General features: G+C 42.1%; 1 protein-coding gene across 1 annotated transcript in view; it reads right to left on the bottom strand.

Annotated features, from left to right (window-relative positions):
* The window catches only part of SAMHD1 (SAM and HD domain containing deoxynucleoside triphosphate triphosphohydrolase 1), a 69341-nt gene that overhangs the window by 36606 nt on the left and 8650 nt on the right, over window positions 1-24085 (bottom strand). Inside the window, exons 2-6 of the mRNA XM_077459024.1 lie at window positions 23340-23406; window positions 21788-21860; window positions 11245-11405; window positions 3674-3789; window positions 771-841 (exon numbers count right to left, since the gene is read on the bottom strand). Coding sequence (XP_077315150.1) covers window positions 771-841; window positions 3674-3789; window positions 11245-11405; window positions 21788-21860; window positions 23340-23406 — 488 coding nt within the window. The remainder of the gene's footprint in view (window positions 1-770; window positions 842-3673; window positions 3790-11244; window positions 11406-21787; window positions 21861-23339; window positions 23407-24085) is intronic.

Here is a 24085-nt window from a genome sequence, read left to right on the forward strand (position 1 = left end):
TCACGGATTGACTTCTTGCACGGTACCACACATGAATTCATGGAGCTCCTGAGAGCAATCCACTCTCTATCACAAAAGTTTGTAGAGGCCGTCTGCATGCCTGATGGTGCTAGATTTTATACACCCAAATCCAAAGGATTGGGGGGGGGTCCCCCCAATCCTTTTATCAATATAGCGGGTATATTTACCAGGGTAGCAGCTAACTACCTTAAAGTCCTTTTTTTTTTATCTTTCCATCTATTAAATCTTCTGCACTTTGTTTTCACATTGGATAGTAAAACTTTTTTCTTTTTCTGCCAGTAAATACCTTATACAGACCACGTCCTTTGTCTTTGTCTGGTCATTAGCCTAGGCTTATGACATCATGCACAGCTCGCTCTCACTCTCATGAGAGTTTGCCAGGAAGGGAGAGGGGGGGGGGGGGGGGATGAGTCATAAGAGGGCCAATGAGAGCTGCAGGGCTGAAGATCTGGAGGTGTGCATCTGTGTAAATCCAGGAAGTGAACAGGGAGCAGCTTCAGCTCGGTGGTGGGCGATTTCTGCAGCATATTTGGCATGTACAGAATCACAGTATATATAAAAATAAATATGCAAAGTGCTTGGATGGAAGCTTCAGAATGTTTTTATTAGAAATCATGTCAGCAGACTGAAGTTCCTCTTTAATCACTTTTATCCAATTCGTCTTCTCTAATCATGTCAGAGGATTAATTGCAACCCATAGTGTAACTAAATACAAGTAAAGCCAAAAGTAGTAAATATATAAAACTTACTTTAAATTTTTTATTTTGACAAGCAAGAGGCATGAATCTCCCATCAAACATATGAGAAAATGGTCCATGACCTGAAAGGGAAAAATTACAGTTGGGGGGGGGGGAAGAAAAATAAATAAAAAACCCTATATAAATTAAATTATTTACATTAGAAGGTATTCGCAGAGCCACAATCATGTGTGCTCACATTGTAGGTATTGACGGCTGTCACCCGATAGCTACCGCTGTCAGTCTTTGCCCCCCCCCCCCTATGTTGGCCCTTTCACTGCTGCATCAACCCCAACATCTGTCACTCTCCTAAAGAACACCTATACCCCCTTCTCTCTGCCAGACCAGCTCATTTTTCCCTCCGATTTTGCCCTGTAACACTAACTTTTCCCCAGACCCGTTTCTGCACATTCCTGTGTTCCACCAATTTCTCTCATCCTGCTCACAGCGGTTCTTCCCCGCACTTCTGTCTCACTACTACCTAGTTATGTACTTTCTGCTCTACATCTCCTTTCCACTCTGCCCTGCACTGCCATCCCACCCCAGTGGCTTCGCTCTGTCCATCCTGACATTAATTTGCTTCCTTATTTCTCCCGCTTTGCTGTCTTGCATCAGTCCCTTTGTGCTGCACACTCTGTCACCCGCTCTCTTCACCGCCTTCTCCAGCAATTCTGCCCCGTGCTTCTGTCTAGTCCATCTGTTCCTCAGCTACTATTGTCTCACAATGATCAGCTCCATTCCCATCAACAACTCTATCCTCTTGCTCATACCTCAGGTCTCACCTGACTTGTTCAATTACTTCAATGGCACCTTTTCGCCACAGTTTCACTCTCCCAGCTTTGCAGTCAGTCATTCACATGACAGTTTAAAACTGCAATAATCAGCAATATCCCGTCTGCTTCTCACACCACAGCTGAACGTTCCTCCGATCTCCATGGGTGTCACCCCATTAAGCACTCTACATAACCCCTTGTCCCACCATCACCGCTTCTGCAAAACTCATCCCCTCCAGTGCTGAGCCCTACAAATTAGGCAGATTCATTTATGCACTAGCCAGTTCACACAGGGGCGATTAGACTTGCAGGGCGACCCCGCACAGCGCGCCTTGCAAATGACGTCTGTAACAGAAGTCAATGCAATTCGCCTGAAGTCTCCCCCTCTGAATGACTTGCCTGCCAAGTCTGAGAACACCCCTGATAAAATAAGCAAAGAGAGACAAATGTTTCTACTCAAAAGGAATGAACTCCTGTGTGTAGAAGATCCCAGTTTAACCATTTAAAGACCAAATCTTTTCTGACATGTGTTGCTTACAAGTAAAAAGCCAGTACATTCTGCTAGAAAATCTAGAGACCCCCTAGAGAGTATTTTCGCAGAGGACTTTCAAATGCAACTCCCCCCCCCCCCCCCAAAAAAAAAAAAAAAAAACACAGTAAAGTTAAGTTAGCCCATTTTTTTGGCCAAAAGTTTGGATTACCTGTTTTTTTGTGTATTAAATATTTAAAGATGCATAGTCCCCCCCCCCCCCCCCCCATGTGTTTGATAAAGGTTTAAAGACATTTTCTGTATCACTTATTACTTAACTGTTAGAGTTTAGGAGGAAAAAATAAAAATAAAAAAACCCAACACATTTTCGGCATTGCCAAACACCCCCCCCCCCCCCCCCATTCTGGATATCGGCATCGGCCAGAGAAAAACCCATATTGGTTGACCTCTAGCCATATCTACGCAGCATTCCATATTGTGTGCAACCACTTCATTTCAATAAATTGCAAAGCTGTGGTAGTGTTATTAACCACTTCAGCCCCGGACCATTTTGCTGTTCAAAGACCAGACTGCTTTTTGCAATTCAGCATTGTGTTTTAACTGACAATTGCACGGTCATGTGACGTGGCTCCCAAACAAAATTGACGTCCTTTTTTACCCACAAATAGAGCTCTCTTTTAGTGGTATTTGATCACCCCTGCGGTTTTTATTTTTTGCGCTATAAATAAAAATAAAGCGACAATTTTGAAAAGTAAAAAATAATGCTTTTTTTTTTTTTTGTTATAATAAATATCCCCCAAAAATATATAAAAAAAACTATTTTTTCCCCCTCAGTTTAGGTCGATACATATTCTTTTACATATATATATATATATATATATTTTTTTTGTTCCAAAAATATCGCAATAAGCGACTATTGATTGGTTTGCGCGAAAGTTATAGCGTTTACAATATAGGGGATAGTTTTATGGCATTTTTATTATTATTTTTTAAACTAGTAATGGTGGTGATCAACGATTTTTATTGTGACTGCGACATTATGGCGGACACATCAGACATTTTTGGGACCATGTCATTTATAAAGCAATCACTGCTATATAAATGCAGCGATTCCTGTGTAAATGACACTGGCAGCAAAGGGGTTAACCAGGGGGTGGCAGGGTAGGGGTTAAGTGTTCCTAGGGGTGTTACTAACTGTTGAGGGCTGGACTTTAATTTAGTGAAGACTGATCTCTGCTCCAATCACATGGAGCAGAGATCAGCATCACTAGTTGTTTGGCAGAACGGGGAGATGCTGTTTACAACGGTATTTCCTCTTTCAGCCGCCCCCTGTGAGGATCACGGGTATGCCTGCGGCGATCGAGTCCGTGGGACCCGCGACCGGACTCACAGGGGTCCCGACCAGCACGCCGCTGCGATGGCAGGGCGGCAAATTTAAAGGGACGTACAGGTAGGCCCATTTGCCTGCCTGTGCCATTCTGCCTACGTACATCGGCGTGTGCTGGTCGGGAACCGGTTAAATTATAAGCTTCATTGTAGCAAGGAGTGATTCTTTGTGGCAAGTAAAGTAACCCTAACCCCAACCCCTAACCCTAAATAAGGAGGTAGAGAAAAATAAATAAATAAATGGGAAACACACCACACACACTTACCCAAATCATGGCACAGTCCTGCAATCTGGACACACAAGAGATCTCGCTGGTTTATCTGTAGTTCTGGTTGGCGCTCATGCAACACCTTTACAAGGCATCCTGCAAGGTGACCCACACTGTGCAAACAAAGACAGCCGAGATGTTACCATGTTCGTGCTGTATGTGAGCATGCCAGTTGGCAAAATGCATAACATGAATCTGTATTGGCAAGGTGACATTCTAGGCGAATTGAATGGATTGTTTGTTTAGGTATGATCTTATATTACATACAGTAGATGCCAACACACAGGCTCTGGAGTGGATTCTGCACTGTGGATCCTGGATCCCAGACACTGCCCCTCTCCATCTGAGACTGCTCAACACGCATTGGACTCAGTCCCAGTTAAAATGTCAGTTTTCCCACATAGAGTCCCATATGCCAACATAATCCCAGACCCCTACAATTCCATGTGAATAGCACGCCCAATGGTTCCATAGTCTAGAATTATACCAGTGAATTCTTCATGACATCATCCAGGAGACTTTAGTCAGTCAGTTTGGTTGCAAAGTGAAGAATGCCAGACAGAGCGAGTGGTCCTAGGAATGTGAGCAACAGGCTCATTCGGTAAGGCAATCTCCGGGGACTGGAATAGGGACTTCAGTCACCCATCTTAAAACAGGCAAACACCTTATTTGAAAAGCCCCATATTTCTGGGGGCATTCCCACTAGCTGCGAATCATGGAGCCCAGCATATGACAACCCTGAAGCGCTGAGGTCCCTGGGTACAATTTTGCTAGCAGAGTGCTTGCCATATACCACCACATCACCTGAACATTGGCCTCAATCAGCAAAACATTTAGGATAGCCTTAGAATCCCTCAGATAACAAGAATGCCACTTATCCATAGTTCTTTCCAAGTCGGCCTCCCAAGAAGACATATAAAGGAAGCTTAACTCACATATCTAACAATAGGCCATATATCATGAGATTATCTCTCTCCCCCCACCCCAACCCATATCTTGAGAGCACCACTGGGCATACGGCAGGGGTTGACAAATTTGCCTGGAATCTAGGAGCCAGCTAAAAAAGTTAGGAGCCGGGTCCGTGACGGCGATCTGGACCTGTCCCTGGCCTGACATGGAGACGAGTGAGGGGAAGATAGCCCCCAGCCCCTCACCTGACTCCAAGTCATTGCCCATAGCTATTAGAGGGACATTTTATTTGTTTTATTCTTTTCAAATGACGATTTTTTTTTAAATTGCATTTTAGTGTAAATATGAGATGTGAGGTCTCTCTGACCCCAGATCTCATATATAAGAGGACCTGTCATGCTTTTTTCTATTACAAAGGATTTTTACATTCCTTGTAATAGGAATAAAAGTGACACACATTTTTTTTTTTAAAGAACAGTGAAAAAAAATTAAAATAAAAAAAAAAAAATTTTTTTAAATGCGCCCTGTCCCGCCAAGCTTGCGTGCAGAAGCGAACGCATATATGAAAGCGGTGTTCAAACCACACATGTGAGGTATCGCTGCGATCGGTAGAGTAAGAGCAATAATTCTAGCCCCAGACCTCCTCTGTAACTCAAAACGTGCAACCTGTAGAATTTTTTAAACGTCGCCTATGGAGATTTTAAAGGGTAAAAGTTTGTCGCCATTCCATGAGCGGGCGCAATTTTGAAGCGTGACATGTTGGGTATCAATTTACTCGGCGTAACATTATCTTTCACAATATAAAAAAAAATTGGGCTAACTTTACTGTTGTCTTATTTTTTTTTATTAAATTAATTATTTTTTCCCCAAAAAAAAGTGCGCTTGTAAGTACGCTGTGCAAATATGGTGTGACAGACATTATTGCAACGACCACCATTTTACTCTCTAGGGTGTTAGAATAAAAAAGAAAAAAAAAGTGTGTGTGTATATATATACATACGTATGTATGTATGTATGTATGTATGTATGTATGTATGTATGTATGTATGTATGTATGTATGTATGTATGTATGTATGTATGTATGTATGTATGTATGTATGTAATGTTTAGGTGTTCTAAGTAAATGGAAGGAGATCTATTAGCATTAATGGTTGTAATTCCAACGGCCACCACAAGAGGGCGCCAGATTCCAGAAGGAATAGGATCACAGAAGGGAATAGCTAGCATCACAGAAGGCCTCAAAGCCGGGGGCTCAATTACCGGCCGCCGGCGGCGCGGCCCGACGCAATCACGCTGGGGGGGTCCACGGAGACAGGATACCCCCAGCTGTGCTGCCCCAGGCGCCAGTCGCTAATTCTAGTCGCCAATGCGACCTGGCGCCCGGGTTTTGTCGAGCCCTGGCATACGGCATGACCCTATATCTGATTTTTGGGTTTACAGGCAAGGAGTGCAAAAAGTGAGAAATTTGAAAGTACCTAAAACGGTGGCATCTTACATTAGGCATTTGGTTAGAATTAGATGCTACGCATGCTTCTTTAGAATCTGGGCTGGAAACTCATATTTTAAATATTTCAAGCATTTTTTTTAATATAATTTTGATGATTATGGCTTACAGCTAGTGAAAACAAAAAAATTCTGTATCTTAGAAAACTAGACTATAAACTATATTACATAAGACCAAAAAAAAACGACAAACCGCGATCCCATCATCACTGACTGTGGAAAATTTGCATTTCATTTGGAAATCAAGGGCCCAGAGTCTGGAGGAAGATTGGAGAGGCACAGAATCCGAGTTGCATGAGGTCCAGAGTGACGTTTTCCACAGTCAGTGACGAGGTTGGTCCACTGTGTTTTATCAAGTCCAAAGTCAGCGCAGCCCTCTACCAGGAAATTCTAGAGAACTTTGTGCTCCTCTCTGCTGACCAGCTTTCAGGAGATGCGGACATATTGATTGCATACTATACTGTACAGGGACATACTTTACAGCAAGCTAACATTTCTGTATTAAATTTTTTTATTATATATATATATATATATATAGCACAGTGGTGAAGTGGTTAGCACTGTCACCTAGCAGTAAGAAGGGTCGCTGGTTCAGATCCCAACCACGACACTACCTGCCTGGAGTTTGCATGTTCTCCCTGTGCCTGCGTGGTTTTCCTCCGGGTACTCCAGTTTCCTCCCACACTCCAAAGACATGCAGGTAGGTTAATTGGCTTCTGTCCAAAATTGACCCTAGTATATGAATGGGGACCTTGGATTGTAGGCTCCTTGAGGGTAGGGACCGATGTGATTGTGCGATGTACAGGGATAGGGACAATTGTAGACACTCACTCAGGTTAAACTGGATGGACTGGTGTCTTTATTCAACCTTACTAACTATAAAACTATAGTAATAATGGTCTTATGTAATATTCTAATTATCTGAGATACAGAATGTTGGGTTGTCACTAGCTGTCAGCCATAATCAAAATTTAAAAGAAAGAAATGCTTGAAACATATCATGATGTGTGTAACACATCTATATAAAAATACCTTTTGAGTTGAATTATTGAAATAGATTATCATCAAAAAGTTAAAATTTTATGTGATGCACCTGTATATACACAGTGCCTTGAAAAAGTATTCATACCCCTTGACATTTCCCACATTTTGTCATGTTACAACCAAAAACAAATTTTATTAGGTTTTTTGTGATAGACCAACACAAAGTGGCACATGAACAGAGAGAGAAATCAGACGGGGAAGTCAAATACAGTGAAGCACCTCATCCCAATGTTGGTAAGTTAGAGAGAAAGGAGTAGAAGGAATGGAATTATTACAGTGCCTATGAGTTTGGCAAAAAAAAGTTGTCACCTGTGGCAGCATTTATGGTCGGATTGCTTTTGTCTCAGGAAGATCGCCTCGTCTGTTGCTGCAGTGGGGTGTAGGCACCTGCTCACCAACCCCGTTTTTTCCTTTCTGCATACCAATTATGTGAGTTTCTATATTTTCTTCCTTTCTTACAATTGGTATTTAGAATTTAATATGGGGGACCTAGCGGCAATACACTATGAGCTCTATTTTACAGTTATGTTATTTTTCTTGTTAGGTCTATAGTTAAAGGGGTTGTAAAGTAAAAATTTTTATTTTTTTAAAATAACAAACATGTTATACTTACCTCCACTGTGCAGCTCGTTTTGCACAGAGTGGCCCCGAACCTGCTCTTCTGGGGTCCCTCGGCGGCTGTCTCTGCTTCCTCCCGCAGGTGCTTCTCACGTTAATGCGAGCTCCCTCGCATTGGTGAGAAGCACTGCGGGCGCGCTCCCGTGATACAGCCGGCGGCTATAGCCGCTCGCTGTATCACAAGGCCCCGCCCCCCGGCGCGCTGCGTCATTGGATGTGATTGACAGCAGCGCGAGCCAATGGCTGCGCTGCTTTCAATCCATCCACTCCAGCCAATCAGCGGCCAGGCTGAGCGGCGAAGAGGACGGCGGGGGCGAGCGCGGGATTTTCGAGGGGTCAGGTAAGTAAAACGGGGGGACTGGGGGCGCGGGCAGTGTGAGATGTTTTTTCACCTTAATGCATAGAATGCATTAAGGTGAAAAAACATTTACCTTTACAACCCCTTTAATCTTGTCGAATTCTCTTGGTGTTTAATATTGGCTCCCCTGAAGAAGCCTTTGTAAAGGCAAAACATGTCGGGATATTTTTGAACCAGCCAACACAATCTCGACCAAGTAGAATGAATAGACATGAATTTTAATGTACAAATTAATCAATGTGGTCTGTGTATTCTTTGATTACCTTTTTATGATACATAATAAAGTCTCTCTCTTTTTAAATATGGTACTACTTCCTTTCTTTACCATACTATGCCGATTTAATTTCTATCTACTAATAAAAATATTTTTTCCCCTTTTTGCCAAATTGATAGGCACCGTAATAATCCCATTCCTTCTACTCCTTTCTCTCTAACAAAGTGGCACATAATTGTGAAGTGAAAGGAAAATGATATAGTTTTCAATTTTTTTTTTTATAAATAAGATCTGAAGCGTGACGTGCATTTGTATTCAGCCCCCTTTACTCTTATACCCCTAAAATCTAGTGGAACCAATTGCCTTCGGAAGTCACCTGATTAGTAAACCTGTGTGTAATTTAATTACAGTATAAATCTAGCCATTCTGCGAAGCCCTCAGAGGTTTGTTAGAGAACATTAGGTTGGCCATACATGTTCAATTTTGCTGTACAATTTTCCTTTAGATTTATCTTAAACTAAAAAAAATAAAAAAATAAACCCACACACCTGTCCACAGGACAACTATTAGTTACTCCACAAATCTGGCCTTTATGGAAGAGTGACAAGAAGAAAGCCATTGTTGAAAGCCATAAGAGATTCCATTTGTAGTTTTGCGAGAAAGCCATGTGAGGAAACATGGAAGGTGCTCTGGTTAGAGGAGACCAAAAATTGAACCTTTTGGGCTAAAAGCAAAAAACGCTATGCGTGATAGAAAACTAACACTGCACATCATACTGAACACACCATTCCCATCGTGACACATGGTGGTGGCAGCATCATGTGGTGGGGATGCTTTCCTACAGCAGGGACAGGGAAGATGGTCAGAGTTGATGGGAAGATGGATGGAGCCAAATACAGGGCAAACTTAGAAGAAAACCGGTTCTTTTGAGTCTACAAAAGACATGGTTGTAACTTGTACCTATAGGTGTAAATATGTCCTAAATGTGCGCCGTTTAGGAGGAGAGATTTGCTGTACACTGCGCCGATGAGGTCATTTGCGCATGCGCGGTGAAGAAACCGCCCTCTGTGCCGTCTCTTCACTTGCAAGTGCAGTGACTGACAGCTCCTGCGCGGGAGTGACGTCACGCGACTTCGTCCAGTCATGGAGCCAGGGGCCGCGGCCCCCCGTAAGGAAGAGGGGTGAAGATAGATGCAGCCACCAGCGGGGACAGCATGGGCTTCGTTTACAGGTAAGTGTAATATAATGGGCTAGTATACGATGCACACTAGCCTATTATTATACTTTTACTTTGCAGGGGAAAAAAAAAAAAAAAGGAAGTAAAACTCATCAGGGTTTACTTGCTCTTTAACACTGGTGTGGAGGTTCACCTTCCAGCAGGACAGAGAACCTAAATATAAAGCCAGAGCTAAAATGGAATGTTTTAGATCAAAGCATATTCATGTGTTAGAATGGCCCAGTCAAAGTCCAGACCTAAATCCAATGGAAAATTGCTGTTCACAGACGCTCTCCGTCCAATCTGACAGAGCTTGAGCTATTTTGCAAAGAAGAATGGGCAAAAATGTCCCTCTAGATGTGCAAAGCTGGTAGAGACATCCCCAAAAAGACTTGTAGCTGTAATTGCAGCAAAAGGCTGGCCAACAAAGTATTGACTCAGGGGGGGGGGCTGAATACAAATACACTTTTCACATTTGTAAAAATATATATATTTTTTTTTTTTTTTATCATTTTCGTGTGTGAACACTACTCTAGGTCGGTCTCCTATCTCCACCAACATACAGACCAGGTGCTGGCCCCGTTCATCACAGATTCAAATGAGTAAAAAAAATAAACAACTAAATAAAACACACCATTCTGGTTGGTCACACGTCTAGTAAAATAAACTTTATTTCAGCAAGTCTATAAAAACCATGTCCAAAAACACAAATGGAGGGGGGAACAGCATTACCAGCCAAGCTGTTTTTGGACATGTTTTTATGGACTTGCTGAAATAAAAAGGTGATTTTACTGGATGTGCGGCCAACCAGAATTATTTTTTGCTCATTTATCATTTTCCTTCCACTTCACAATCATGTGCCACTTTGTGTTGGTCTATCATATAAAATACATTTACATTTTTCATTGCAACATGACAAAATGTGGAATATATATATCAGGGATATGAATACCTGTTCAAGGCACTGTATGTTTGTACTAGTTTAATAGAGTGAGTGTGTGTGTTCCTTTTTCCTATTACCTCCTAAGAAGTGTCATCATATGCGGTTTATTGTGGTTTTTATCTACACCTCCATATTTTCCCTTTCTGTAGTGTGGTTGAGCACTGTATGGAAATTTATAACATAGTTTTGGTAAATGTAAAACAAGATTGACTAGACGTTGTACAGCTATAACCCTATGCATACCAGCAAGAGGAAGGGCTAAGGGAGGGCACATACTTGTCACACTGAACACAGCAGTTACAGCAAAAAGTGGATAGTATTTTTATTTATTTATTTATTTATTTTTTTTCATTATTCGGATTCTGTAACCTGCTCCATGATCAACTAATGGCTAGTACACATACAGGCCCAATGTCGAATGGCCCGAGTGTATGGCCCTTTGGCCGGCCTCTATCTGATGAGCATGCTGGAAAGTCAGCAGCCGGCTGCCTCCCGATCAGCGCTTTAAGCCAACTGCTAACCTGAGTATTCTGGGGGGGGTGGGTGTAGATTGCTGTACTAACATCGGACTGTTAGTACAGCAGTTGTCAATTCTTTTTTCATTCAACACACAGCGTTGAACAAAAACACACAACCACAAAAACTAGTAGTATGCACCAGGCTTTAAAGCACTGAGCAGATAAGACTGCACGTCCTGCATCTAAAAGGCCTCCCAAATCCCGCCCCCAAGTCTGGCTGGAGTGTAAACTTTAGGTAACATACCCAATAGAGTGCTCAAATCTGTTGTGGGAGGCTCCTGCGAACACGTAATAGCAGCCACCAAGCTGTTTGATATACCGCAAACGTTGGAACTGTGGAGTGTCAATAATCCGGACCAGCAGGGGGTGCATCTCAATATGACCATGGATTGGATCATTGAATACCTAAAACAAAAAAAAGTAACGAATTAAAATGCAAAGCAGCAATAATACATCAATAGGCGTAGCTTTCCAGTACAGGATACCACAAAAATTAAATGCTGAAAAGGCTTCACTACATCTCCATAAAAATGTGTTCATTAAAACTTGCTGTCTGACATCTTATTTATTCATTCATTTAACACTATTCACAACACCAATCAGTATAAACATTTTGCACGAAGAAAAAGAAAAAGAAAAAAGTTTGAGAAATAAAAAAATAAAAAAATTTAAAATCTTTTATTCAAACACAGGAGGTTAAATACAATTGAAACAGCAAATTTAAAAAAAATTAAAAAAAATTTAGTGGTTAGCGACAGAAACACAAAACAAGAGCCATCGCCAACTACAAACAATACACCAAGGAAACCATTTGTCAAATACATAGAGATATTTCTATGCACATGAATACCCCATATTTATGTGGATAGAAGTGTTGCTATGTATTTGACAAATGATGGTTTCCTTGGTGTATTTGCCAAATTGTGTTTGCCATTGGCGATGGCTCATTTGGTGTTTGTTGTTGTGTCGCTAACCACAACTCTACTCTGCCTAGTAGAACAAATATTTGTTTCGATCTGCTGGGTTGCCTGCAGCACTCACTGGTTCACAGTGACATCATTAGTCATTACTCAGAAGTTAGGAATCAGCAACGATGTGAAGGTCAGCAGGAGGTGAACCAGTTAGAGCTGCAGGGGGGGAACAAGGAAAAACAACACTTCCATGAGTGTTATTATTGCTGCAAGCTTTAGCAGAGAATTCCCCCCCCCCCCCCCTACAATTTTAGGGGTAAAGCTTTTTAAAAGGTTATTACAGTGACAAATCCCCAAATAAACCTCATTTAGGTTTAGGATTTGAAGTAAGGAATAGATTAAGCCTGGCGAGTTGAGGTAGGTTTTAAGGATCTTTTTAAAAGGTGGAAACAAAGAATGGCAAAGCCAGATTCCTGAGCCAACAAGCCAGGGGCAACCCATTTGTCGGAGTTATTGGAGTCTGTCTGTCCCAAGATCAGACAGACATGTTTCATGACAACAGAATGTTGTGTTGCAATTGTCTCAAGTGGGTAGAAGAAACTGTCTCGAAGGAGGCCACCATAAAGCCCAAGACTCTCATGAAAATAGTTGGGAGTCAGACAGCTTCTGGACTGGTTGAGTTTGATTTGAACCAAGACAGGAGAATCTAAAAGAAAGTTTTTTTTGTTGAAGAAAAAATATTCTGGCTTCAGATGCATCCACAACCAGGCCCAGTTATGCCAAGTGATGAATCGGTTCCAGTGATATTGGAAGGTTCAGGATCCTCCCAATGCTATAACAACATTTGGACAAGCAGACACACTATCTGCAGAAACCTTACTGACTTGTATGACAACCTTCTGTTGAGAGGACAAGTATCCCATAACTGGAAATGCCACGAGAGCGGGGCTAATATTTGGGCCTGCAGCTTGGAAAAACACACAAGGTGCAGACAAGAGGCCAAAAGAAGATCATAGCCATAATCGGGTAGTGTATTGTCCCCAAAGCAAAGCATAGGAATTGCCAATGTGCTAGAAAGATGGGTAAATTTAGGTAACCATCTTTAATGTCCACAGAAACATTCAGAGCCTTGAAATTCAAGATAGGGGGAACATCACTTTTGGGTTTGGGAAAAGTGACAAGGTTGAAGTAAAAACCCCTGAAGCTATTCTGTTGCAGAACTATAAAACCTGAGAGGGCTTGATGGAGATCTGCTAATTTGTGCAGAGTAAAAGGAAGGGTGGAGGTGAGAAACTGGGGGGGGGGGGGTTTGTAGCCCTGAGATACCACCTCCTGCACCCAGGTGTCTGAGATGCAAGCTGTCCAAGCATCCAAGTTAACAAACTCCACCTGCATCCTTCGAGGGAGGAGCGGCTTTTCTGAGGATTTGGCAAACTGAGTGCCAGACCTTGAAGCAGGTGGACAGGGAGCCAGGGAGGGGGTTAATGAGGAGATTGAGGGAACAGAAGTGAAGGGATGTTTCCTAACATGGAGAAGTCTTTGCAGGCTGTTCTTTAGGTGCAAATTCTATTGAGCTTTGTGTCACCAGTACCATCCTTGAGAAGAATATCAAGAGCTGGTTCAAATACACATCCCCCCCCCCCCTGAAGGCCATGAGGATTAAACACTTCTTACACAGGGGTTTCCCAGCCCAGCACCTTAACCAAAAACTCCCTATACATTCACTGACATCAGACAATGGACAGATAAGTAAAGATTCGCAGCTAAAATCTTCAAACTTCCATTTATCTACCCCACACATTCAAAAAGCAAAAAGGATCATCAACCAATGGTTTGATCATTAAGGCTTCATGTACATGGGACTTTTTTCAACCTCTTCTGAACGATTTAACTTGACGGATAAAAACCCACATTTAAAAAATGTCCATTTTTGCCATGTTTGCGTTTAGAAGCGTTGGAAAAAATTATTATACCCATATAGCACTGTCAATTTATGCAGCGCTTTACAGATACATCCCACACTCACATTGGTCCTCAAGGAGCCCACAATCCAAGGTCACCAACTCACATTCATATACTAGGGCCAATTTTTTGTACAGAAGCCAATTAACCTGACAGCATGTCTTTGGAGTGTGGGAGGAAACCGGAGTACCCGGAAGAAACCGACGCAGGCACAGGGAGAACATGCAAACTCCAGGCAGGTAGTGTCATGGTTGGGATTTGAACCAGCAACCATTTTTACTGCTAGGCGAGAGTTCTACCCATCACTGTGCGGGGTGTAGTATGGGTTGTCAGTGTCCCCTAACCTGTGTTCTTTTAGCACTCTGATTTCCTATCACTAGTTCTGCTGTGACAGATTTTTAAGGGCTCCTCGTTATTCACAGGCATAGTCAAAGAGCCATCTCAGGTTCAACCTAAAAGGCTGCAACAAGGAGGTGGAGCTCTTACTAATCCGTTGCAAAGCACATCTTCATGTAGCAAAAAGACAGCCCAATCTAGCAAACAGACATTCCTAAATTTTCAAAGATTTCCCAATCCTGAAAACCGACAGCCCTATATATTCAGCCCAAAAACCATCAGCTCAGCTCACACATAAGAATTGTGCAGCAGCAATGTAGCACCTACACATTCAATAAGCAGGCTGGTCCAGGAAATCCCCCCCCCCCCCCCCCGGATGCAGCCCTGGCGTGTCAGGCTGATCCTCAGAGCGCACAGCACACTCTGGAGTCGGGACAGCGGCGCAGAACAGTGAATGGGCTGACAAAAGCCTAGGCTCCAAGACGCAATTTCTAGTCTCTAAGATGACCTGGCGCCTGGGATTTGTTGCCTTGCACAAGCAGCTGGACCCAGTGAATCTTTTGCCAGTGTTCACTCACTTGAAGGCAGCGGCATACAACTAATGATCTATGAATTGATTTCTGTGTACGGTACGATAATGAAAAAACCCTGCCTGCCTGTCAGCAACTTTTAGACAATTTAGTTTATTAATACTTTAAGACAGTACTGTTTTTTCATTTTATATTCCAAATTGTATTATCTTTATCATACAAAAGGTTAAAGTGACATTAAAACCCTAATTTTTTTTTTATATTAAAATAAACATGTTATGTTATGTTATGTTATGTTATACTTGAGGCTTTCACACGAGCGGTCCACTCAATGGACTCCACTTTGCTCGGTGGGGGGGGGGGGGATCACTCCGCTGAGCAGGCCGATGACAGGTCCGTCTCTGCTCACTGTGCAGAGGCAGACCTGTCAGAGCCCCAGTCACCTCTATGGGGAGATCAGATGAAAAACGGACCGTCTGTCGGTTTTCATCCGATCTGCCAGACAAATGGAAAATAAGGTCTCCACCCGTATGGATTTCACAACAGGCTCGGATAGCAGTGGGTGTCAGCTGACATGTCACCCTGTCAGTTAAATTGATGCAGTGCAGAATCACAAAAAATGGCCCAGTCATTCAGCAGCCAAATCTTCCAGGGCTGAAGTGGTAAAAAAAAAAAAAAAAAAAAAAAAAAAAAAAACCCACACTAAACCGTAGTTATCTCAATTTTTCATATACTGTGAAAGAGGATGTTACACCAAGTAAATAGATACCAAACATGTCATGGTTTGAAATTGCGCACACTCGTGGAATGGCAAACTATGGTACCTAAAAATCCCCAGCGGCGCTTTAAAAAATAAATAAAATTGTAACGGTTACCAGGTTAGTCGCAGAGGAATTCTAGTGCTAGTATTTTGGCTCTCACTCCAAGGATCGCAGCAATACCTCACATGTGATTTGAACACTGTTTACATACGTGACTTACGTATGCGGTTTCTTTAACCACTTCCCACCCAGCCAATGCACATATACGGCCGGGTGGGAGCCGTCTACTTCTGATAGGACGTTCAGGAATGTCCATCAGAAGGAGCAGGATCGCGCGTGCCCGCTCAGCGGCGCGATCCCGATGCGCTCGTGTCACCCGGACACGGCACATCTCAGATCGGCAGGAGGGCTCTGCGATTGGCCCTCCTGATCACATGACGGTCGTGTCCAATCACGGCCGTCATGCGATGTAAACAAACAGCCGGTTGCTAGGCAATCGGCTCCTCCTCTCCTCACACAGAAGTCATCGCTGAGGAGAGGAGAGCAGATCGCTGCAGCCGGCGATCAGTGAGTATGAGCTGTTTTTTTACAGCTTTTTACTCACTGATCACCAGTTTAATGTAAACACACAACACACCACACAGTATAAACACAATGTCCCCAAATAATAAAAACATGTCCCCCACATATGTCCCAATGATTATCTGCACACATTGTACATGATCATTTGCGTACGTATGTCCGTGATCACACAAACCAATTATTATACACTTAACTGAATTTTTTTTTACCAAAAATATGTAGCAGAATACATTTTGGCTTAAATTTATGACAAAATTAGATTTTATTGGATTTCTTTTAAAATAGAAAAAAGAAAATATTGTTTTTTTTCCAAATTTCCGCTTTTTTTGCGCTTATATTGCAAAAAATAAAAAATGGAGTCGTGAATAAATACCATCAAAATAAAGCTCTATTTGTGCAAACAAAATGATAAAAATTTCATTTGGGTACAGTGTAGCATGACCGCGCAATTGTCACTGAAAGCGCTAGAGCGATGAAAGCTGAAAATTGGGCTGGGAAGGAAGGGGGCGAAAGTGCCCTGTATTGAAGTGGTTAAATAAATTTAAAAAAAGTTTTTTTTTTTTTTACATTCTCCCTCCAGCCTCAGCCTAGCCAGTGTCCTGTCAGAAAGCCGCTACCCATCAGAATATGCAACGAAAGTGACGTTCTGGCACGGCCATCTTGGTACACCCACCTGCATTCTGAAGGCAGTGAGCAGACGTCTTTTTACACCCACTGAAGTCTTGCATTTCACACATTTTTACCAGTTTATATTGTGAAGTACAGTATTTTGATGTTGAATTTTAAAAGCAGCGGCAAGCCTGCTGATCTCACATGTTTGCTTATCTGACAGAACACCGCTGCTTTTAAGATTCAACATCAAAACTTCTGTATTTCACTATACAAGCAGAGTTTACTGGTAAAAATAAGGTGTGACCTCGGTGGGTGTAAAAAGATGTCCGCTTGCCGCCTTCTGACTGTAGGAACGTCACTTTGGTTGCACTTTCTGGCAGCAGCTTTTTAAAAGAACACCGGTAGATGCGCCGGATCGTGGATCAGGTATCCCGGTGGGATGAGAGGTCCAGGAAGAGCGGCGGAAGGCCGCATCGGTTGTTATCCCTAAAAAGCCAACCGCCCACTCTTTTTTTTTTTTTTAAAACACACACGGTACCTCGGTGATGCCTGCAACCCCTTCAAGCCACAAATGCAAAATTGCGTACAGTCGGCACTAAGGGGTTAAATTGGGTTTGCATCGTGTCCATTTCTGGCAAACAGCAAAGTTGTTCTTCTATGCTGGGTACTTGAAGCTCTAGCTTATACCGGCAAGAAAAACAGAAATAAAACCCGATAGCACCATGAGAAAAATGGTCTTTGTACACTTTTCTCAGGGAACAGAAATTATCAGCACAAGGAAAACAATCAATACACCCGACAACAGCTGCTGGTTAAAGCAAAAAAACTAAACTATTTTCAAAACACTATAAAACAAGTTATCAGTGGGAGACTGCTCTTATCTGCTGCTCCTGTTTGAGAAGCTGATGATACCAAGGAATCTTAGTGTGTGCTCTGGGCAAGCACAGGGGCAGAGTGACCTTGTGATTTTGAACTGGGAATGAGAAAAATAAAATAAAGTCTTGTGTGACCCTGGAGAACAGGATGGGTTGGGGGTGCTGAGGTCGCATACGGAACACAGTTTAACCTGTGAATAGATTTCAATTAACATAAAAAGTCACTGCTCAATGACATCGTGCTGACAATCATAGAGCAGAGAGAAAATAACCCAAACAATCGATTCTTCCTCCTGCACAGATCCCAGTGAATCATAGGACAATCATTTCATGTTGACTTCTAGCGCCTAAAATTCAAAGATTTAAAAGAAATGAGAAGACATTGTGCACTTGCAAATGTTGCTGTTGTTTTGACTAGGTATTGGTGTAGTTATATTCCCAATGTCATGCGTTTGCCTTACCTTGTAATGGTGGGCTCACATGTTGTGGCTGCAGATTGTAGTGTTATGACCCATCAATTCCCCCTAAGACCATGTATTAATCCACTAAAAGGACAACTTTGGGTGCCAATCCATAAATCAACATTTCCTCTGTTTTTCCTCACAGAGTATTCAGACAAGGAAGACGCCACTCCAGGTGAGCAGTCACTACAGGATGCGCTGGGTGCAAGCCACAGCTCGCCACCAATGATCAGGGAAGGAAGAAAAAGGAAGAAAAGAATGGCTGCACACCACAGGAACGTTTCACTGATTTTATTCCAAAAATAGCAAATGACAGCCAACAAAAGACAGAGTGTCCAATCCCAGGAGATGACGCATGCGTTTCACACGGACCTCAGTACTTCGCCAAACTGGAAGCACTGAGGTCAGTGTGAAACGCACTCGTCATCTCCTGGGTTCGGACACTCTGTCTTTGCTGACTGTCATTTGCTATTTTTGGAATAAAATCGCTGGGACGTTCCTGTGGTGTGCAGCCGTTCTTTTCTCCATCCTTGCATCACAGAGTGCTGCTCTGCCTTGGATTTTTTAAAGAATGCAAGGCAAGGCAATCTGTCTGGATGAGGTGGAGTTGCAGGGGCAGTGAGCGCACACTCTCAACCTTGTCCAATCAGAGATCGCTTTTCACCAATTCAGAAGACACAAAAGTATTCTCTAAAGACCCCTTTCACACTGCCGCAGACGCGATTTTCCCCAAGATTTCAGGGAATGCCCGTGTAAACTTGAGGTCTATGGACCTCAACTCACATCAAAGTCGGACCAAAATAGTACAGGGACTACTTTGAAGTCACACAGATATAAATGGTACTCATTGGAAATCATTGGGGAGCGACTTGTCATGCGGCTTTTCAGTCCCAAGTTACACAAGTGTGAAAAGGGGCCTAAATAGCACCCGTGCCAAGCAACTGGCCTCCTGTGTTAAAATTGCAGCAGGGCAGCTGCTTGACATGGGCCACAGGGATAGAGATCACCGAAGTGGCGGTGTCTACCTCAGCGATTTCCAACCTCCAGTGGCATCAGCTAGATATGAAATATGCATAGTTACGCATGTCTAAGCAGTTTTGTCTTTACATTTTTATTTTAAAACTGAATGGGTTGTTTTACAAAAGGTTATCGTTTACAATCACCTTAAAGTGGCCTTTTAGTCCGTTTATAACGTTTATCAACTGAAAAACGGAACTTCAGGTAAAGTAACTGTGTATGCACACAGCCCACCTGCCCCCAACCATGTATGCTTACACAGCAAGGTTCCCTCACTGTGTTCCCACCATGTCTCAAACTTTGCTAATAGTGCAGTGCTTCTGTGTTTTTTTTTTTGGGGGGGGGGGTATGGATGTTCCATATGCAACAGTGCCCAGGCCTGAGCGGTGAATCACCATGAAAAAAACCTTGTCACATGGTGAGGGGGGCAAAAAGTTATCCCTCGGCCTGCCAAGCCAACACCAGAGCTTAGAATGGGATGCTGTAGGATGGACTGTGGCAAGGAAGCCCGAGAATGATGGGGGGAGCTATGAGCATACAGACTTTTGTACCCTGGAAAGGTAAAGTAAAAATTTAATTTACAGAGTGCAGTATCATTTGACAAGATGGAGAGAATATTCAACATTCACATCCTACCCTATCCCAGTGTGTTACAAGCAAATACTACCAACACAATCTTCCAGATACACACGACTGACAGTTTAGGTAGAAGACTTATAATTTATCAGAATGGTTTTAGTGTGTGGAGGATGGGGGGGGGATCCCCCCTACTGTGCTATCGTAATCATACAGCAGGAAGGTTCCCCCGCTATCAGAATGCACAGATCATTGTTGCAGCCGCTGATCAAGCAGCTTTTATCCAACAGGGTGGTTGAACAGAAGTGGCCACACATGGATGGATTCACCTATGGCCACCTTAACACAAATTAGCCGGTTCCTTCTAACCACTGTCTGAAGGGAGTCAAAACGCTCACAAAGTTACATTAAAATCCCCAAATGATTCTACTGTTATTCAGATTTTTTTCCTCCTAATCCAGTCTAATCCTTCATTGCATTTTCTAGATATCAGAATTTATTTGCTTACTTTTTTTTTTTTTTTTAACAAAGGGCATGTTTATTTTAGTGTTATATTAAGATACAATTGTCCAAACAACCTCAATGGCTTGCCACCAACAAGCACCCAGGTTATCATCACAAGGTCGACAATGTTCAGCTTACCTTTGTCTTTGTGAAGATTAGGAGAATGACTCATGGAAAAAGATTTCAGGATAGACTGACCGCAAGGCTCCATTCACACCAGCAAAAAAAAGAAAAAAAAAAAAAAAAAAAAAAAACCCAGCTGCAACTACATTAGTCTTATGTTCTGCCTGTAGAAGCAGCTCAATGTTATCTTATGTATCCATGCACAGGAATAATTTAGGCCACTTTCACACTGCAGACCGCCCTGCGCTACTCGTTTTAGTGGCGCTATGGGGGCAGTTGTGGGATTGCATTTAAACTCTATAGAAGGGGTTAAAAAAAAAAAAATGCCCAAAAAGCACAGCTGCCGAAGCACTGCCCATTGATTTCAATGGGCAAGGCGTTTTGGGAGCAGTGTATACACAGCTCCAAAAGATGCTGCTTGCAGGACTTTTCCTGTCCTGCAAGCGCACCGCCCCCAGGTGTCTCAGGTGGGCTGCTGGACACAGGCTTTTTCTATGCATGAAGGTCAAACAAACAAAAAACACACACACACACACACACACAAACAAACAAACAAGCAAACCTTGAGCCTATACAACCACTTGAAGCTGGCCGCTGGGGAGATCATGCGACTGGACTGCCCTTAGATTAAGTATTTACACCTTTCCTTTACAGAATAGTTAGTATAGGGCTTAGAATGGGGGTGAGAGCAGGTTTAAGCTTAGACTTCCACTTTAAGGTTGGGCAGAGAAAATTATTTAAAGGACTGCAGAAGAAAGGTGGGTATTTCAGACTAGTCTCTTTCCTTTCCTGAACATTACTTGGTGGGGGGGGGGTATATGGAATGCTTAAAGAGGAAGTAAACCCGCCCAAAAAAATTCCAATTTTCTACTGTTACTCTAATACTGTACATCAGCCTTCATCCTATATATGTTATTTCTCAAAACGAGCGCTGTAAATACCTTTTTTTATCGTTTCCAAACTATCTCCCTTCCGGGTATCGCCCGCGCCATTTCAAATTCTGGCTTTGACGTCCTTTCCGGACGTCTTTTCCGCCCTTAGTTAGATTTCACTCTGGAAATCTCGCGCATGCGCCGTAGCGTCAATAGAAATCCTAACCAAGCCTCGATCTCGGTTGCCGTTACTAAGGCAACAAAGCATGTGACCAATACAGTAAACAGTCACAACAAGCTCTGCTCTGCTCTCCTCTATGATTCATTCCCCTGCGTGACGTCTTCAGTCACAAGGGGGAGTGTCAGGAAGAGCAGGGATAGCTTTACAACGCGAGACTTCTCCTCTGCCGCAATGAGGAGAATGCCTCGTATTAAAAAAAGGCAGAGAGGCAGGAAGATGAAAGTCGGCAATACAGTATACGCCGTATTCGCACGACCACACTGCGCAAGCGCGGCTGACGTCACGGAAATGTAAACGGCGGTTTTTACGAAAATGTAACAAGTAAGTTCACTTTCTCAGGCAGCGATCAGCTGCCTGAGAAAAGTATTATCTAACAAGCTAAACATGTTTAGGAGGGTTTACTTCCTCTTTAAAAGTGACATACCTTCATAATACTGATTGAATTTTGGAACAGTGTCCTAAAACAATGGAGCAAATCCAGTCTTTCTGCTACGGTCCTGGTTTGAGAGAAAAACATAACATTTTGAGTAAACACACAAACAAGGCGAGGCATGTCATTTTAATAGAAAAAGGGATATACAAACTGTATGGCTAAACTTGAATTATACAGACATCACATGTGATCGGCACAGCAATGCAGGTGCAAATCACATGCTAGGTCTGTGATCACTATAACCAAGGCTCGATGTCCCTTTTTACCCGTTTGAAAGGTCGGTGTCTGCTCTACCTGCTCCTTCTCTGGGCCACCAGTCTTGTATCTTCCCCATTGCAGTTTGTTTTATTTTTTTATTTATTTTTTTTTTTTTTAAACAGCAACAACATGAGTGGCTGTAGTGGGAGGACCCAGACATCTCAGACTCCTGGTCTGTCCCCACCCACAATAACAAAACCATGATTGACAGGCCAGGAAATTCAATCTGTCACACCAATTTACAGCTACAATTCCCACTGAATGATGGGAATCATAGTTTGTTCCAGTGGCACCACACAGCGCATGGAAAGGATATTGGTGCTTCCTTCTTCCATTTTCTTTTTAGAAATTACTTTTACAAAGTGTTAGTTTACACTTGTAGTTGGGGGGTCTGTGACAAAACTATATAGCCTGCACTGAAAAGCAAGGTCACCAAGCTGGCTAAGCTGTCTAGCAGGAGTACCTGCATCACAAGGCAGGTCAAGAGGATGACAAATCTTTTCAGCATGTAAGTGAGTTCATGCATATGTATTCAATCTGTGTATACAACAGCTCAGCAAGAGTTCAGATTTAACATAAACCCAAGTCTAATACTAGGAATAGGAAATCACTGTCACCATTAACATGCAACTACTGCATCAATAATGCTGTAAATATATCATCAAAAAATAAAAACACACACATTATATATATATATATATATATATATATATATATATATATATATATATATATGTGTCACATGACACTGGGGAGAGAAAATGGTTAATTAGGCCAATTTGGACATTTCCACTTAGGGGTGTACTCACTTTTGTTGCCAGCGGTTTTGACATTAATGGCTGTGCGTTGAGGTATTTTGGAGGGGGCAGCAAATTTACAGTGTTGTCACATAAAAAGATAAATAAAATATTTACAAAAATGTGAGGGGTGTACATTAAGCTTTGGTAATAAAATCTGGAAGCTCATTGGTTTCTATGCAGAAGTGAGCCTGATTTTGCACTTTCCAGCTTTAGCAAATAAATCCCATTGTGTACTTAAAAGTGGGGTATGCCTGTACTCACTTGTGTGAGAAAATGTATGTAAAAAAAAAAAAAAAAAAAAAAAAAAAAAAAAAAAAAAATTATATATATATATATATATATATATATATATATATATATATATATATATATATATATATATATATATATATATATATATATATATATATATAAAAATATAAGGAAAAACATTTCTCTTATCCTCTAGAAACGCAACAGAGCAAGCAGGAAAAAAAAAGGTTTACCCGATCTGAAATTCTTTCAAGTGTTCCTCTGTGAGATCCTGTAGATGTTTTCCTTGTATACCATGTTCTAGAGACAACAAAGGCAAAAAAGGAAATAACATATCATGACTGTTAAAGTAGGGCCAAAAATGAACATAAACAGTGAAGAAGAAATCATACTACATACATAGCAACAATTATTACATAATTCACCTTTTGCGATTTACAACAATTGAAACAATAAAAGAAAACCCTTTACCTCTCTAGCAGCAGTCTGTTCCCGATAGTAGGGGGTAGTGTGGTGCCTGAATCAGCTCCCCTTTTTTGTACAAACTTTGAGGTGTACAAAAGTAAACTTCAACCATGTCACTCTACGGCAGCCCAATGTGCTGTGATAAAACAGCAGCTATGTACTGTGTTGCAGTGTGAATGGGACACACAGAAAACAATTGCTTTCTGTGTGCAGTGACAGGTGTTTTACAATGCAGTAACAGTGCCTAATACAGAGATTTCCTGCTTTCACGTGGATTCTACATGAATGGCACATACATACTTGCATCATCAGTCCAACCAGGACCAATTATCACCTAGATACCCTGGTGTGCACATAAGGCTAGAGATCAGGTCATCATTTGACAGCTAGGGTTCTGTAGTAAACGGCCAATCAGCATAGTGTCAACACTAAAGCAATTTAAAAGTCTCACTAAACCCCACCTCATTAAAAAAAAAAAAAAAAAAAAAAAAAGATGTATTACATGCTGTTCACA

This window comes from Lithobates pipiens, unplaced genomic scaffold (assembly GCF_037356315.1).
Source record: "Lithobates pipiens isolate NorthernLeopardFrog02 unplaced genomic scaffold, aLitPip1_a1.2 Scaffold_28, whole genome shotgun sequence".
Taxonomy (NCBI): domain Eukaryota; kingdom Metazoa; phylum Chordata; class Amphibia; order Anura; family Ranidae; genus Lithobates; species Lithobates pipiens.